At 39.3% G+C, this 15,352-nt stretch overlaps 1 protein-coding gene across 5 annotated transcripts in view; it reads right to left on the bottom strand.

Annotated features, from left to right (window-relative positions):
• The window catches only part of TAB3 (TGF-beta activated kinase 1 (MAP3K7) binding protein 3), a 43,864-nt gene that overhangs the window by 13,375 nt on the left and 15,137 nt on the right, over positions 1-15,352 (bottom strand). For 2 of the 5 annotated variants that reach the window (XR_010355433.1, XM_064407402.1), the window contains exons 2-3: positions 4,684-4,872; positions 384-1,833 (exon numbers count right to left, since the gene is read on the bottom strand). Coding sequence is in view for 4 of the 5 variants with exons in the window: in XM_064407402.1 (XP_064263472.1) it covers positions 384-1,833; positions 4,684-4,785 (1,552 nt within the window). In the remaining variant the exon portion in view is untranslated. The remainder of the gene's footprint in view (positions 1-383; positions 1,834-4,683; positions 4,873-15,352) is intronic. The other 3 variants (XM_064407403.1, XM_064407404.1, XM_064407405.1) reach the window with 3 other exon arrangements.

The following is a 15,352-nucleotide window of genomic DNA, read 5'->3' as shown; positions in this document are numbered from 1 at the left end:
AACCAAATGCAGAAACATTTCAGGTGTTCTAAAACACTTGAAAAACATTATAAAAATTTGCATGCAAATTTATGACCCAGTTCTTCAATGCAGAATTGACAAAACTGACACACAGTACATGAACAAACCACTTATCATTGTTAATTGCAGTGTATTTAGAAAGCCCACTAACATGAAAAGTACAGCAACATTAAGACTCCTAGAAATTCTTTATGTATTAGACTGAAACTTGGTAGTATTTAAAAAAAGAAAATCAGCAAAAACAGTCTGATTTTTGACAGTTTCTATTTTTCTCTGTACAGGTTCAAAAATCCTTACTAAGCAGCAAAATCAAACTGAAAATGCATTTTACAACACCACAATTTGCAGGGTGAAACATTTACCTTGAGTGTAAGCATAGTCGTCTGATCCAGAACTAGAACTTCTCTGATACTTATGGCTTCCTTTTTCTCCTCCAGATCCTGGGATTACAGAAATAGGCTGAATAGGTTCTGGTGCTGCAGAACGCTCTTCTTGGTCCACTAAATTTAAAAGATTCTCAGTCGGTGCTCGACCTACTGTGATTTTAAAAATGGTTGGGTTTGGCTGAGATACCATTACCCGAGGAGACTGTGTTGGTGCACCTGCAGGTCCAGCTGGCTGAGTGTAGGTAATATATACTGGATTAACACTAAATGGAGGTTTGGGTTGTCCCGACATACCTCTGGATGGAGAGCTTGAAGGAGGAGTAGTGGCTGCATACAGCGGGTGCTGGTTTCGTTGAGATGGTTGATTACTTATAGGTGAAGGGCTTCTGTTCATTGCAGTCCCAGGTCTTTGCGGTGGCTCAACTGTAATTTCTATTTTATTCATGGAACCTTTGGATAAACTAGGTCCAGCAAAAGGAGGAAGGTACGATACAGAGTGACCACCTTGCTTTTGAAAAGTCTGGGATGCTTGCTGATATGGATGGGGTGGGACAGTGGAAGGACTAGGAGGCATGAAAACATGTGAACTCTGGTGACTCAGCTGAGGAGGCTGAACTTGGTGTTGAGGAGACCCGAAGGGAGAGGGACACTGGGACGCCGGTGGTGATCGAAAAGCCGACTGAGGGATCTGGGGTTGTTTTGGAGAATACTGAGAGGGTTGGTAGTTCTGTTGATGTGGATATACAGGTAGAGGACGAGGAGTATAATGTGGAACTGGGCCCTGTGGCGATGAATGCCACTGTGTATTCTGAGGAGTCTGTCGTCCTGAAGAACTTTGAGATGTTTGTCTAATATAAATAGAGCCAGGAGTCCCATAAAGATTGCTTGGAATCTGTGGAAGAATTTGTAGAGCTCTGGGTACACTCTGTCCAGAGGGGAGGTTTTGTGATACTGTAACAGTAATGGGATTTGTACTGTACCGAGGTATGTGCATATACGTGGGAGGGCCTTGCATAGCAGACGTGTTCATTCCTGGTTGTATGGAAGATGGCTGTGGAGGTGGCTGTGGAGGAGGAGTAGCTGCATTTCTATTCTGGTCATTCACGAAAAATGGATTGTAACTAGGAGAAGCTGCCACAACGGCGGGAGCAGAATGTGGTTCTTGAACTAAGCAAATGAGCTGTTTACCTGCCGTGCGCTGCGGGTCAATGTGTCCATCGCTTGAGCTGTGTACCAGTGTACGACCACCATTAAGTTGAGCTCCATCCCCCGCCTGATAGCTGGTATGAGGATGAATACCCAGATTAATGTGCAAAAGGCTATTTCTATTCATTCTGGTGTCATCAGGGCTGTGGTACTCCATATACAAATACTTGCTGCTCTCCTGTGCGAGGGCTCGACAACAGGCATCGAGGTTGTTGTTGTTCTAGGAGCAAGAACAGACACCATTACTGTCACAGAGCACAGGAAAGAGCCAGCACTCTCTGTTCAACATTCAGCTGAGGCCACAGCCAGGCCTAGCCTGGACACAGATGGGGTAACGTTTCATAGACAGGTATTGTGAAATAAAGATGGTATGTAACACACAGCTCACACTGCATCTGGCAAAATGCTCTGGTAACACTAGTTACACTATGACGTATCAAAAAAAACCCCAAGTCCAGTTTTGGGAAAGCAATGGTTACAACATTGGGAAGCATGTTCTTCAAGGAACAAGTCTGTACAATTAATTACTTCTAGTAACAACACAAATCAAACTAGATCAAAACTGCAAACTCTGAAAAAGCAAAACAAAAATGCAGATAACATTTCAATGTTTATCTGAGTATTTACTGCTTTCACTTTCAGTTTACTGTTTACCTGACTATTTCTCTTCACCCAGAAGTTTAAAAACCCAACATTTTAAAACAGCTTTTATTGGTAGAACAGTATTTAATACCTTAACAACGAAGTCAAAGTATTGCTTGAAGAAGTCCTGGGGATTCCATAAAGAACACTGCAATTCCAACCAAATTTAAACTGCTTTTAAGAATTTCAAGCTTAAGGCTAAAAAAGGTTTATTCATAGATCAGTGAGAAACCACACAACCCTTTTAAATGTTTGATTTGTTCTGTGGTGCTGGCAGTTGAAACTATACAGACAATAAATTATGAATCAAATGAGAAATATAATGGGGAATTCCTTTTCTCTTCTTGCCCCTCTCCACTAATTTTAGCTTAATGTAGTCTGTTAAAAGAACAACACAAATGATGGCTTTTCCAAACAAGTAAAATCACTAGAAAGCGTTCCAGATGGTGGATTTATTTTCCTCCCCACTTTATCATGTAACAGCATCCATCAGCTGTGGTTCTGATTTATTTTAAATAGTAGCTAAAGAAAACAAATTTCACTTTAAGTTCAACTAAATCTGGCCCTTAGCACCCTAACTTTGTTAAACATGACCCAAGACTGGTACCTTCTGTGACAGAGAGCACCTCCTTTCACATAAAGCATGTACATATTTATATATGCACACGCACACACCCCTGCCTTCCTCAGTGTGCTAAAATTACCATTCTAAGAAATGCACATTAATAATGGCTGCACTTCTATTTTAAACACTATCACTATATAAATTTGTATGCATATATTACATATATACACATATATTGCCTTGCAATACAATTTTCAACTGGCTGAAAAATCATGTTACATTTCTTTTCTCATGGACTATACCTAGTCAGTCTTAATGTCAGAGTGAAGGTGATTCTCCCATAATTTCATATGATTTCACTACGAGATGAACTCACATATTCTGTATTTTCTCATACGAAGAGTTACTGCTAAACATGACAGAAGAGTGCAGCACTTCAATAGGAGCTCTCACTCTACAGACACTTCTCCCTGACAACCTCCCTTCGTTGCTGAGCTCTCCTTCTAGACATCAGCAATCACTGGGAATGTCCAGACATATCACGAAAAATTTAAGACCAGAATATGTGGGAATCAGACTGTGTAATAACAACCAGCACCACAATGCCAAGACAGCAGTCTCAAAAAAGTGAACCACTACCATCAGCCACTTGCCATCTAAACAGATCTTCATTGACAGAGCCTTCAGTTTCCTTAGGTCACTTGGTCAGGGTGCAGGTAAAGAGTGCTTTGCAGGTAAAGAGGACAGGCTCTGATCTGATTTTATCAGGGTATGAAATATATTTGTCATTTCAAAGGACCCTCAATTTTTAACAGATCTAAAACTCCAAACTAAAACTCTATTTACATCTAGAGCATTTATTGCAAATGGTTATTGGAAATCAGCACACACATCTTTAAAATATAAAGTCGGTTTGGAGACAAAATCTATACTTAAAAATATAAGTATGCACTGTGCAAAGTTAACTAGCCATCCAGAATGCCATACAATAGAGACAGAAGAACATACGCTTCTGCAGGATTATAGGTTAATTTTATCAGTTTAAAAAGGTCTATGGCAAACACAGTTCATCAAAAGGTTTGTATACTTAACAGTACAGAAGATATGACTGTCAGGACAACTAAAGCTTTAAACTGAAGGACTTTTCCTGCTTTACATTTGTCTGAAAGCAATTAACTTGTATTTGTATGATTTAGAAGACAATGCAAAAATTACAACCTCTATTCTAAGTAAACCTACTCATCTGCTAGGGACAGGCAGGATGCAAGTACAGCTTTCCAACCTCAGCCATGGCCACACAAGGCCAAACCAGATCTTGCATGTTCCTATTCCATTGCTGATTCCTCCCATTAACTGAGGGTATTCCCACATGACCACTACTTATTACATGTGGTAACTTATTATTACTTCAATTTCTGATTTGAGATGAAGGATGAAATGGAAAGGAAAATGAGTACAGAAAGAAGAGCCACCCACCACCTGACCTAGAAAGAGAGAAGTACAACTAAACCTCTGGAGAGCCATGAGAAAAAGATACCATGATGAGGGAAAACTGTCAGATTGCTACCTAAGTCCAGCTCCTTATCTTGGAAGGATGAGTGACTGTTTACTAAAACCTCCTCCAGTATATGAACAGACAATGAAAAAACATCAGTGCAAAATAACCTCCACGAACCTAAGTGAAGAATGACAGTATTTTTGTACCTAAAAGACAAGACAGAAATGCAAGTCCTGGAGTCTTCCAACCTTTTAAAATAAAACCAAGAGAATGAAAATCTGTGCTCCACATGTGCCCCTAGGAAGGGTTTTCATACTGAACTCATAGTTCATGCCAAAATAAAATACACAGACTCTTCACCGTACCTGAAGCATGCACTGAGATACCACCCCTTCAGGTATCTCAGGGAAACGCTGCCGGAGATCATGGAGTACCTGCACGTCAAGCTGTTGGCTGCCCTGCGCCATGCCAGATGGATGATGTTCCAGATTACCAGAGAACAGAAGTCAACAGGCCTTCCAATGATTGTGGTCTTCTGAGGCTTCTGGCATTTTCTGTAAGAAAGAAAACACAATATTTTAAGCCATCACAACTTTTTGTCCTTCCCAAACTGCTTGTGTAGAAAAACTACAGTTATGCTTTTTAACTGCCAAGAGAGACAACAGGTTAAACATAAGGGTGGCAATAATCATGTCTCAAATAGTAATATTAAAACACTTAACATACCACAGGTATGTCTCTATGGCATTGCACTGGAATGTGCTAGCTCAGGTCTTTACTCAGTCCCACTGTGGCACTGTGTGTAACTTTAATTATTGTGACCTGCATAAAAGAGAACTGTTATATATTTGCTCCTAGTGAAATTCTGAACAGTCTGCAGAGAAGAATGAAGTTATCATCAAGTACAGATGTCTTACATCAAGTACAGATGCTAGAAATAATAGGCTGGAAAACTAAGTAGCACAGTTATCAAAAAAATACTGGTCTATTAACAGGGTTCAAACTCTTTTGTCTTTACATCACTACAAACCCAAGAAGTTGGAAGCAATTTTTGGGAAACTGAACAAGAATTACATAGAATTTAAAGAGTCCTTTCCAGCATTAGATAAGCAACTACATAAGATTATTGCAAAGTACCTGTTACATTCACACTAACATAATGAGTGACAAAAACCGAACCAAACAAAATCTCCTAAACCTCCTTCCATTTCAAAATTCTTGTACTCAACAGCAAAAATGTTCTATCTGAACTTCAAAACCCAAGGACTACTGGAAGGCAAATACAGTCTGAGTCAACAAACGCTTTTTTGATCGTGCTTGTGGCTCACGATCACAGCAGTAACCGAAAAGCAGCTGATGTCCAAGCAAAGACTCACAAAAACTTTGCATGAGGTGCTGCATGGCACAGCCTGTTACACATCTATCACTGCTAAGCTTCAAAAGCCTTTCCAACAGTACTGCACAGTGGAATTTGTAACTGCAGAGAAGGCACTGCTGTGTTCAAAAAGGAAATGAAAATCAGATACCAGCAGAGCTGGTGTTTAATGATATATTAGCTACCCAAAGTCCCAAGTTTAAATCATGCTTATCTTGACCTCAGTGCAGCCGTGGGTGGCACATGGCACAGGTGTTCAGTTTTTCATTTGTTAGTTCAACTTCCAGCAGCAAACTCCAGCAGCACAACAGACCAGCAAAGGCACACATACCCTCTAGGCACTAAAATTCGAACAGTTTCCTCTGAAAGTTTATTTTCATAGGCAAGACATCAGCATATATGTCTTCAAAGAAAAGTAAAATGTCAGGTTTAAGGTAAAAAAAAACCACTTAGGCTAAAGTTTTAGGGGTAAAAAAAGCAGGAGTCCAGTCCCTGATGGGTGGCTTTGCATGTGGCCAGCTCTCAGCTGCCCTCAGCATTCACTGAACACCACCTGTGCTCACAGGAAGGGTCCCTCTCTGTCCCATCTCATATATTGCAGTACTCAGTATCACATCTGCCACGTCACACACTTTTTCAAGATAAATGAGACAAGTCTAAAGAACAGTGAGATATGCAAGTCATCTTGCTGTGACTTAGGAAATATCACAATAAGCTTGCATTGTACATCACAATTCATTTCTGTCCACTGCGGTAACGCTTCCAGCAGAAAATTCCTGTCTACACTGACAATAGGGGATCTTTTATAAATCTAACTTTTTTTTGTAAATGACAAACAAACATTATACTCTGAAAGGCAGAGCATCACAAGAATACTCAAAGAAAACCTGACTGCAATCAAGCTCTATGTGTTTCTAGACAGCTCTCCTTATCCCAGGAGGCAACGACTGAAATGCAGTAATGAAGGAGTACCCTAACAGAATAATTTGCAGTTAAAACTTCTGAGAAATAACAAATGATGGCATCTGAAACAGAAGTTAATAATTATAAAAATTTCATTTGCATGGGCAAGAGCCTCTGCATCACTTCTCTCTTAAAATAAAAGTTTAAATGTAATATGGGTGACTGTAAAAATGTAACATGCGGACTGAAAATCCATCAATACATTCAATGTTTTTCCACCACAGTTTTAAAATAACAGAAGTTAACTTTTTGTTTTGTAACATTTCCCAAATATGTGTGGTGAATAGAGGTATAACACAAAGTAATTGGGAGTTACTGGCCAACTTTGAATTTTATCAAACTTCTAAACACAATGGATAACAAAGTTTCATTTTATTTTGAGGAGTTGAAGCTTCCAGGCTTTACACTTATACAAACAGCCTTAAAAAGCCTACGAGAAACCCAAAATAACTTTTGGGAAGCAGGAACAAACACACAATCATTCTGAAGTCCTTGGATTGCATTGCTAAGCCACTGTGGACGTTTCTTGGGGTTTTCTTCCCCCCTAGCCAATACCACAAAATTTACTATTGTCATTATGTACAAGCCCAGCCTTTTGTCGTACCTATTATCTAGCATTTTGTTCAGCTTATTCTACTTGACCTGACTACAACTGACTGCACATTTTCCACTCTAAGCAGGCACAAACTGGCTGGAATACAATACCCACTTCCCATGTTGCTCCACAGCACACGGCAGGCAGAGAACCAAGTTATTCAGAGAGCCAAGGGCTTACAGCAAAGGCTACACAGCTGAGATGCTTAGACAAGAACTCCTGCTGAGCCACAACACGCTAGGAAAGCAATCCTTCAAAGACTTTCTTCCACAGCATTCACAGGCTAAGGGACACACTGAGGTGCCTTACATGACCAGCCTTGTAATTACTGAAAGGTCAATGCATTAAACACCAACCCAAAATGAAAACAGGATGAAACATCTGTAGCTTCCAGGAAGGAGTTGAGAGTACTTAAACTCTAGATGAAAAGTATCTCAAGAAGATGGAATAAATTAACAGCGCTAAATACACGGCAGTTCTAATGGCAAAACCACAGCATACTGTCACAGAATTGGTCCTGCTGTGTTAACACACAGAGCTGACTTCAGGAGCCACTCAGTGAATCTCAGGAATTAATCAAACCATGACTCAAGTCCTAAAGAAATACAATAATTTGCTTCTTCACACCTTTTAAATGCCCAAATGATATGTACCTGAAAACAGCATCTTTACATTTAATCTTTTCCTTAAGGCATTTGTGTATATTATGAGTTAAGAAAACAACCAACAGCTCCATCAATCAATTGATGCCTCTTTCCTGAAAGAGTAAATAAAAAAGTAGAACTACTACAGTCTTGATCTTCCCCAAGATGTGCTCAAATACATAGTGAAGGAAACCTATTCTGCTACTGTCATTTTTGAAGCACTAAATAAATTTAAATAAAGATACCTAAATCGCCAGGACTAAGATCCAATTAAAATTAAATTATGTCAATAAATACTAATTATGTCAATCAATACTATCTGAAAATGTACAAATTATGTACTGATGTGCACTTATACAATTACTATGTATGGAACAATTAAGTAATTATTGAGTGAATTTCCAGAAAACAGGCTACATGGAAGATAGTTTCTTAGGCTTAATAATTTAAATTTAATTGTTAAGAGTTTTGTAACAATAGCTGGGCATTGAAGTGTAAGAAGAAAAAAATCAAGAGGCAGAACAAAAAAATAAACATCAGCTTACAGCATCATAAATATACTGGGGTCAGAAGCTACCCACAAGGAATATCAAAGGCCAGCTCCTTGCCCTGCACAGGACAGCCCCAAGAATCAAACTGTGTCTGAGAGCACTGTCCAAACACTTCTTGAGCTCTGTCAGGCTTGGTGCTGTGACCACTTTCTTGTTCCAGTGGCCAACCACCCTCTGGGTGAAGAACCTTTTCCTGATACCCAACCTAAACCTCCCTGACACAGTTTCAGGCCATTCCCTTGGGTCCTGTCACTGGTCACAAAGCAGAGATCAGTGCCTGCCCCTCCTGTTCCCCTCACGAGGAAGTTGTGACTGCAGCGAGGCATCTCCTCCAGGCTAAGCAAGCCCAGTGCCCTCAGATGCTCCTCCAGACCCTTCACCACCCTCACAGCCTCTTTGGTAGTTACAACTCACATAAAACTGAACTGCTTTCTCACCTTTCTTCTCACTCTCAGTCAATTCAACTGTACTAACTCGACCTGCTAAAACAATTTAAAAACCAAACACTTCTTATTAGTTTAACAAACTTTCTCTGCAGAATGCATACCCACTGAACATCAAACCATTGTGTAAAGGAAGATGAAAAGGTAAAAAGGGGAAAAAGATACAGGACCAAGAACACCACAACTGCCTCCCTCTTTTCAGCACAGGTCAGTCATCTGATCTGTTAAAGCTGTAATAAGAGGACACCTTCACCTGAAGCAGATCTGCAAAAGCTGTTCTTGTATAAACTGCAGTAAATCAGGATGGGGATTTTACCAAGTGCTGTCAATACTGGAGTTAGACAGAGACCATGCTGTGGCACTGCAGGAAAGCTGCCTGTCAACTGAGCCCCAAAGCTACCACCAGATACCAGGTCAAAACTGAAACCACACTTCAAACTCCCCATCACTTGCTCACCATCCGAGCAATACTAACACTATCCTCTACAAAAACAAAAACTCTTCCTGAACACTGTGGCAGACCAACTGATTACGGGCAGCAGCTCTTTATCACTGGAATGATCCCACCCCCTACATCTCTGCTGACACACTGGTTAAACGTTTCCAAAGGCCAGGATACTGTCCATATACTGTTTGCCAACAGTAACACATGAGAAGACAAGAGACTAATTAGCTCGGACAACATATTTAGAAAGCACTTTATTAGACTGAGTATTAGTATCTTTGGGGCTTTAGCTGTTACTGTCATTTTAACAAATAAAATTATTTCAGCCATTACTGCATCATCACATCCTAATTCCACTTCTGTATCTCAGTACTCAAGTAGATGTTAAGGTGTGTAATTATTGTGGTACTTCCTACAGTGACTGCAAACAGAAAAGCTATTGAAGAGCAACATTTTTTGTAAATCAGCTTGTATAGAACCATGACACTTAAGATAAAATATAAAAATTCAAACTGAGTTGCTTCACACAAAGGATTAACTATGTAAAAACGTGGTTTTTAACATCCTATCCCACACATACCTATTATTTAATAGGCATCAATTATAGCTTTGTAAACATGCCCAGCATATGACCTGGCTGCAGATGCAATCATGTAATCCCACCTCTAATCCTTGAGCAGCCTCTAGAACCACTGCTACCTCAAATTCAAAGGTGCCTGCCTGCAGCAGAAAATTACATTGGCTGTAATTGTTAGAAATAATCACAACCTATTAATTCAAATGTTGAAAATTAAGACAACAGATTTGTATACTAAGTCTGCATTTATTTAACCATACAAATAAGCAAAAACAATTAACTTATCCCACTAATATTACAATACTTACATCAATCCAGCTAAAACGTTGGATTGCTCTTGCAGCAAAGGCAGGCAAATTAATTTATGGTAATGTGACAGCTTCACAAAGAAATACTAGCTAGAGGACCTTAAAATCTCAGAAATACAAGAAACTAAAGTGTTTTAACAGTGCCAAAAGCAATTTTTCCCCACAACCATCTTCAGTCATACCCTCATTGTATAAACATGATATAAGAGAAACCCCAAAGATTATTTTCCCTGCAACTGTCCAGCTAAAATAATTTTAAGATTATATATAGCTAGGCACAACTTTTCCACCTCAGAAATTAGAGTGCCTATTTGTTAAGAGACATTTTCTTTATTTACAGTTATACATCCCACATCTTTGGGACTGTATTGCTTCACACAGTAGGAAAGACACAACAGAACTTAAAGACATTTTGTCAATTCAGACAGACTTAAAAAGTTCAACAAAGCAAAATACAAGCAGTCAGTGTCTAAAGCTGAGCTCAGCATGCTGCTGACACTGTTCTGAATGACTGGCTATATCAGTAAAACCACAGCTTCATGGTTTGGCAAGCTGTGTTCTGATGAACAGTCATTCACTTGTGTAAGAGATCATAAAACCCCTGGATGGTGGGAAGGCAACGTGAAGCACAAAAAAGAGGTATACAGCAGAATGAAAGTGAAAATAAAGCTGACAAGCTATCACTGTTGACCAATTGATCTCTTATGATAAAGTTATACAAGCTGTCCTGACAATTCCATATCCCTGCCCATTTATCTATACAACAGTTACCCAGATGTGTCACATGATGGCCTAGAACAGCTCAGAGTACTGAAATGGAACGTTAATCATTAAAGTCAGCATGATTAGAACACTATCATCTCGGATGAAAAAGGAGTGTAGAGCATCAAAATCATTCCTTCACTTGTTTGGGGTTTTTTTACCCAGTAGCTTGAACTTAAGTAGTGATCAATTTTATCCATGTTTGAAACTCTTCCCACAGACTCTACAAATGAGCAATACTGTGATTCAGTGTGGTGTGTCTGTATCACACAAAAACAATATATAACTCTGAGGTAACAGAAACCTGGACAGAGGAAAACCATTTCTGGCTGAACAGTGACACTGCCTAGAAACATGACTGAAGCAAAAAAAGGTTTAATCTGTAACTGTGCACAAGAATGTTAATTACACAAGTTGTTACAAAAATTCAAAAACTCATTATCAATCACTGTTCCTTCTTAAGCATGTGTTTTATGTTGTTTTGTGTGCTTTAGTATTTTATGCTTTTCCCCCTTTAATTGTGCTCTGCCATCCTTATGGGCCATCAACATCAAAATGAACAAGTGTTGAGTATATGGACAGTACCCTGGCCTTTGGAAACATTTAACCAGTGTGTCAGCAGAGATGTAGGGAGTGGAAACAGAAAACAGTTACTGTTTTCTCTCTTCCATCTACATCACAGAATCACTAAGGTTGTGAAAGACTTCCAAGATCATCAAGTGTAACCTCTGACTGAATACCACCATGCCCACTAAACCCTATCACCTAGTGCCACATCTACTCATTTTCTGAGCACTTCCAGGAATGGTGACTCCACCCTTCCCTGGGCAGCCTGTTCCCATGTTTAACCACTCTTTCAGAGAAGAAATTTTTCCTGATATCCAACTTGAATCTCCCCTGACACAACTCAAAGCCAGTTCTCTTTGTTCTACCTCTAGTTATCTGGAAGAAGAGCAGACCCCCACCTGGTTACAACCTCTTTACACGCAGGTGAAGCAAGCAATAAGATCACCCCTGAGGCCTCCTTCTCTCCAAGACAAACCTGGCTCCCACAGCTGCTCCTGAAGAGAACTGTGTTCCAGACCCTTCATCATCTCCATTGTCCTCCTCTGGACATGCTCTAGCACCTCAAAGTCCTTGCAATGAGGAATCCAAAACTTCAATTTTCCAACGAAACATCTATATAGAGTCATTATTTATTCCATTACTTTTGAAGCAAAAGGGGTGAAACTCATCCCTATCCCATATAAAAGTCAAACCTCCACAAAGTAGAATTTACTTTTAATAACTAAAGAATTAACTTTTTAATAAATACATTACACCGGGAGATAATAAAAACTGAATGATAATTAGAAGACTACTTAACTGGAACAATGATGCTCCTTTTAGCAAGTAGCTACGAAGTTCTTGCCCAGTATTTCCTCTGCTAAGTCGCAGCATGATCTGGTTGGGATGAGACCCTCAAAGGTCACCCAGTTCCAAAGCCCTGCTGAGGGGGCACTAAACCAGGTTGCTCAAAGCCCTGTCCAGCATGACCCGGAACACTGCTAACAATGGAGCATCATCCGTCTGAGCACACTGTTCCAGCGTCTCACCACTCTCATCAGAAATGTCTTCCTTACGTCCAATCTAAACCTACTGTAGTAAAACCATTGCCCCATATCCTGTCATGACAGACCTTGGTAGGAAGCCTCCCCTAATATTTCCTCAGCCTCTCATACACTGAAAGGCTACATCACATAGTAGTAAGTACTCTGAAGGAACTGATGGGTTCTCTCACTCCAGTGAGTGAGTAGAAGCATCTCTCAATGCAGAGTAAAGTTACAAAAGTTCCCAAGGCAGGAATGATGCTACCATGCCACAAATAACAGCTTCCAGAAGGGCTCTGTAGAACATGAGCACAACTACAAGTTGCAAATGCAAGTGAGTTTGTACAGCTCACAGATAATCCTGAGGTTAGCACAAGTATCATGACTATACCCAAAGCTGTGAGAACAATGAACTGCCTTTCTTACAAGAACATATGATCTATGATTTCTGACTGAACATTTGAAATGAGGCTGAGGCTGGGAAAAATCCTGCAGGGAACAGTACACTGTCAGATTTCCTAATTCATCAACTTCTGTGCTGGCCCTGATAAAAGCAGTTTTATGATGATGCAAAAAGTTTTTGGTAGTGATATCCTATTCTGGGAATCAAAATGAGCCAGAAAGGATACAAGAAAATGTGAAACTGAGTATATAGTACAAAGCACTGGAGAAGGTCTACTGTAAATCCATGGATCACAAACTTCAGCTTTTTCTTAATTTTTAAGTACAGTCTGCTATTCATATTTCCAAGTTTAGCAACTACTAGAAGCTGAGGTTTATACAGGAGAGAACTGAGCTAACAAAGTGCAAAAGTACTGGACTATCGTTTCATACACAATCTGTTTGAGAAAGTGAGCGTCCTTCTTAGAAGTCTGAGATTAAAACTTCTCAAAGAAGCAATGTCTCCAAATATTGCTATTGATACTGAGTCATCTGCAGAGCACCAGTCTGAATCTTGACCAGGAATTCAATATTCAATATTCTCAGTTCCAGGCTGAGATGTTTAGTAGCTCCTACACAAGGTGATTCACAGCATTAACTCCTACATGACAAATTTATTGCGATGTACTGAAATTACCTGTGAAACATTCGTAACAGGCTTTGTTCCTAAGGTATATTTACAAGTCAAAACACAAGACTTTCCACAAGACACTTCTACAAAATGAAACACTGCAAGTACTTTTGCAGGACTTCAGACCAGTAAGAATTCACTAAAGCCAGAAGCTGCAAAAAGTCTCAAGAGACAAATAATTTTTAAAAAATCCAAACAACCAATCCACCAAACTTGGATTACTCACACTGAACTTGTAAAATTTTGGTGTTATCTACACTCATAAATCAGCTGTTACATGTTTCAATGGCTAGTCACAAAATTAGCCTAAATGTGCCCCTCACTTTTCTTTACTTTTTCACTTTGACTTGGGCTTCTCCCTATTAAAAATGACAGCTCTAAACAAATGAATTATAATCAATAAATCGGAAAGAGGCTCCATTTGCAGAGTAAAAGCAACACAATCATGCTGATTGTCTGAGCCTGCAGATACTTCTATAAAAGGCACACCAATGCACTTCACACATTCAGGGCTATACTATTTGAACTTTTAACCAGTTTTTACTTGGGTGGCTCAGAAAACAATTTCATGGAAAAAGCTTGGCCATCCTCTCAGAATGAGCTGAAGATGTGCAATAACTACAAAATTTAAATTCACTTAGTCAATCATGCTGCGATCCAGCAATAGGATGAGTTATAATAACAAAACCTGAAAAATAAAATCTAATCGCTTATGCTACCACAGAAAATGACATCTATTTGAATTAAAACTTGAAGTATTAGAATTAAGCAACTATCAAGGCATAAAGAAGAGGACAAAAGTTCTAAGTCAACTGTGTAAATATCAGGTTTCCTGCTTCTGAAATACCTGTAAGACTTTTGGGATGGCTCGCCATAGTAGTGCTGCAAACAACAGTTTAAAATAAACAGACCAGTACAGTTTCTCTGTTAAGTCTCTGATTAGTTTTTCTATGACAAATCTTGAAAACACTATATTCAATACACTGAATCAAAGCTTTCTACTTTGTTGATAACTGCATATATGAAAAAGCTTCACAGGATACAGACAATTTTTGTAATACACCTTGTCTTACACATTTACATTTTTCTGCATCATTGAGAAAATGATCACAAAGTATATTTACACCATAAAGTAAAAGTATTCCTTTTCCTGCAGAAACAGGAGAGACTGTAATTACCACTAATTTCAAGTGAAGTGACCTGTGTAAGTTTATTAGCAGCCCATATAAGTGACAACCCTGCAAAAAGCAACATCAATTACAGACTGCCTGCACACTTGATTCCCTACATTTCTACACTCAATATGGCCAGTTCAGAAAGGAGAAAGTTATATTGGGAAGCACAACATTGAACACTCTCTGGCCTGGTGACCACCAGCCTCTCCTCACTTTGGCCATTGAAACTAGAGGAAAAACCCTAGACTGGAAAGGAGTGGAGTGAGGGGATGCCAGAACCACCTTTCAGGACCCCCAGCAAAAACAAACTGATGGAGAACATGACTCTTCACACATGAAACTGAGGAGGAAAGCAGACAAGCACATATAAACAGGAACAAAAAGTAAGAAACAAAAAGGGAGAAAGCGGATAGAGAAAAAAACAATGAACTACAGGAGTCAATACAGAACAACATAGAAAAACATGAACAATATTCACTACAGCAGAAAACATCAACTTTCATTTTTAAAGTTTAGAATTAAACTTTGGTGGCCT

This window comes from Passer domesticus, chromosome 2 (genome assembly GCF_036417665.1).
Source record: "Passer domesticus isolate bPasDom1 chromosome 2, bPasDom1.hap1, whole genome shotgun sequence".
Lineage (NCBI taxonomy): Eukaryota > Metazoa > Chordata > Aves > Passeriformes > Passeridae > Passer > Passer domesticus.
The sequence above is the reverse complement of the archived record's forward strand: the minus strand, read 5'-3'. Positions and strand labels throughout refer to the sequence as shown.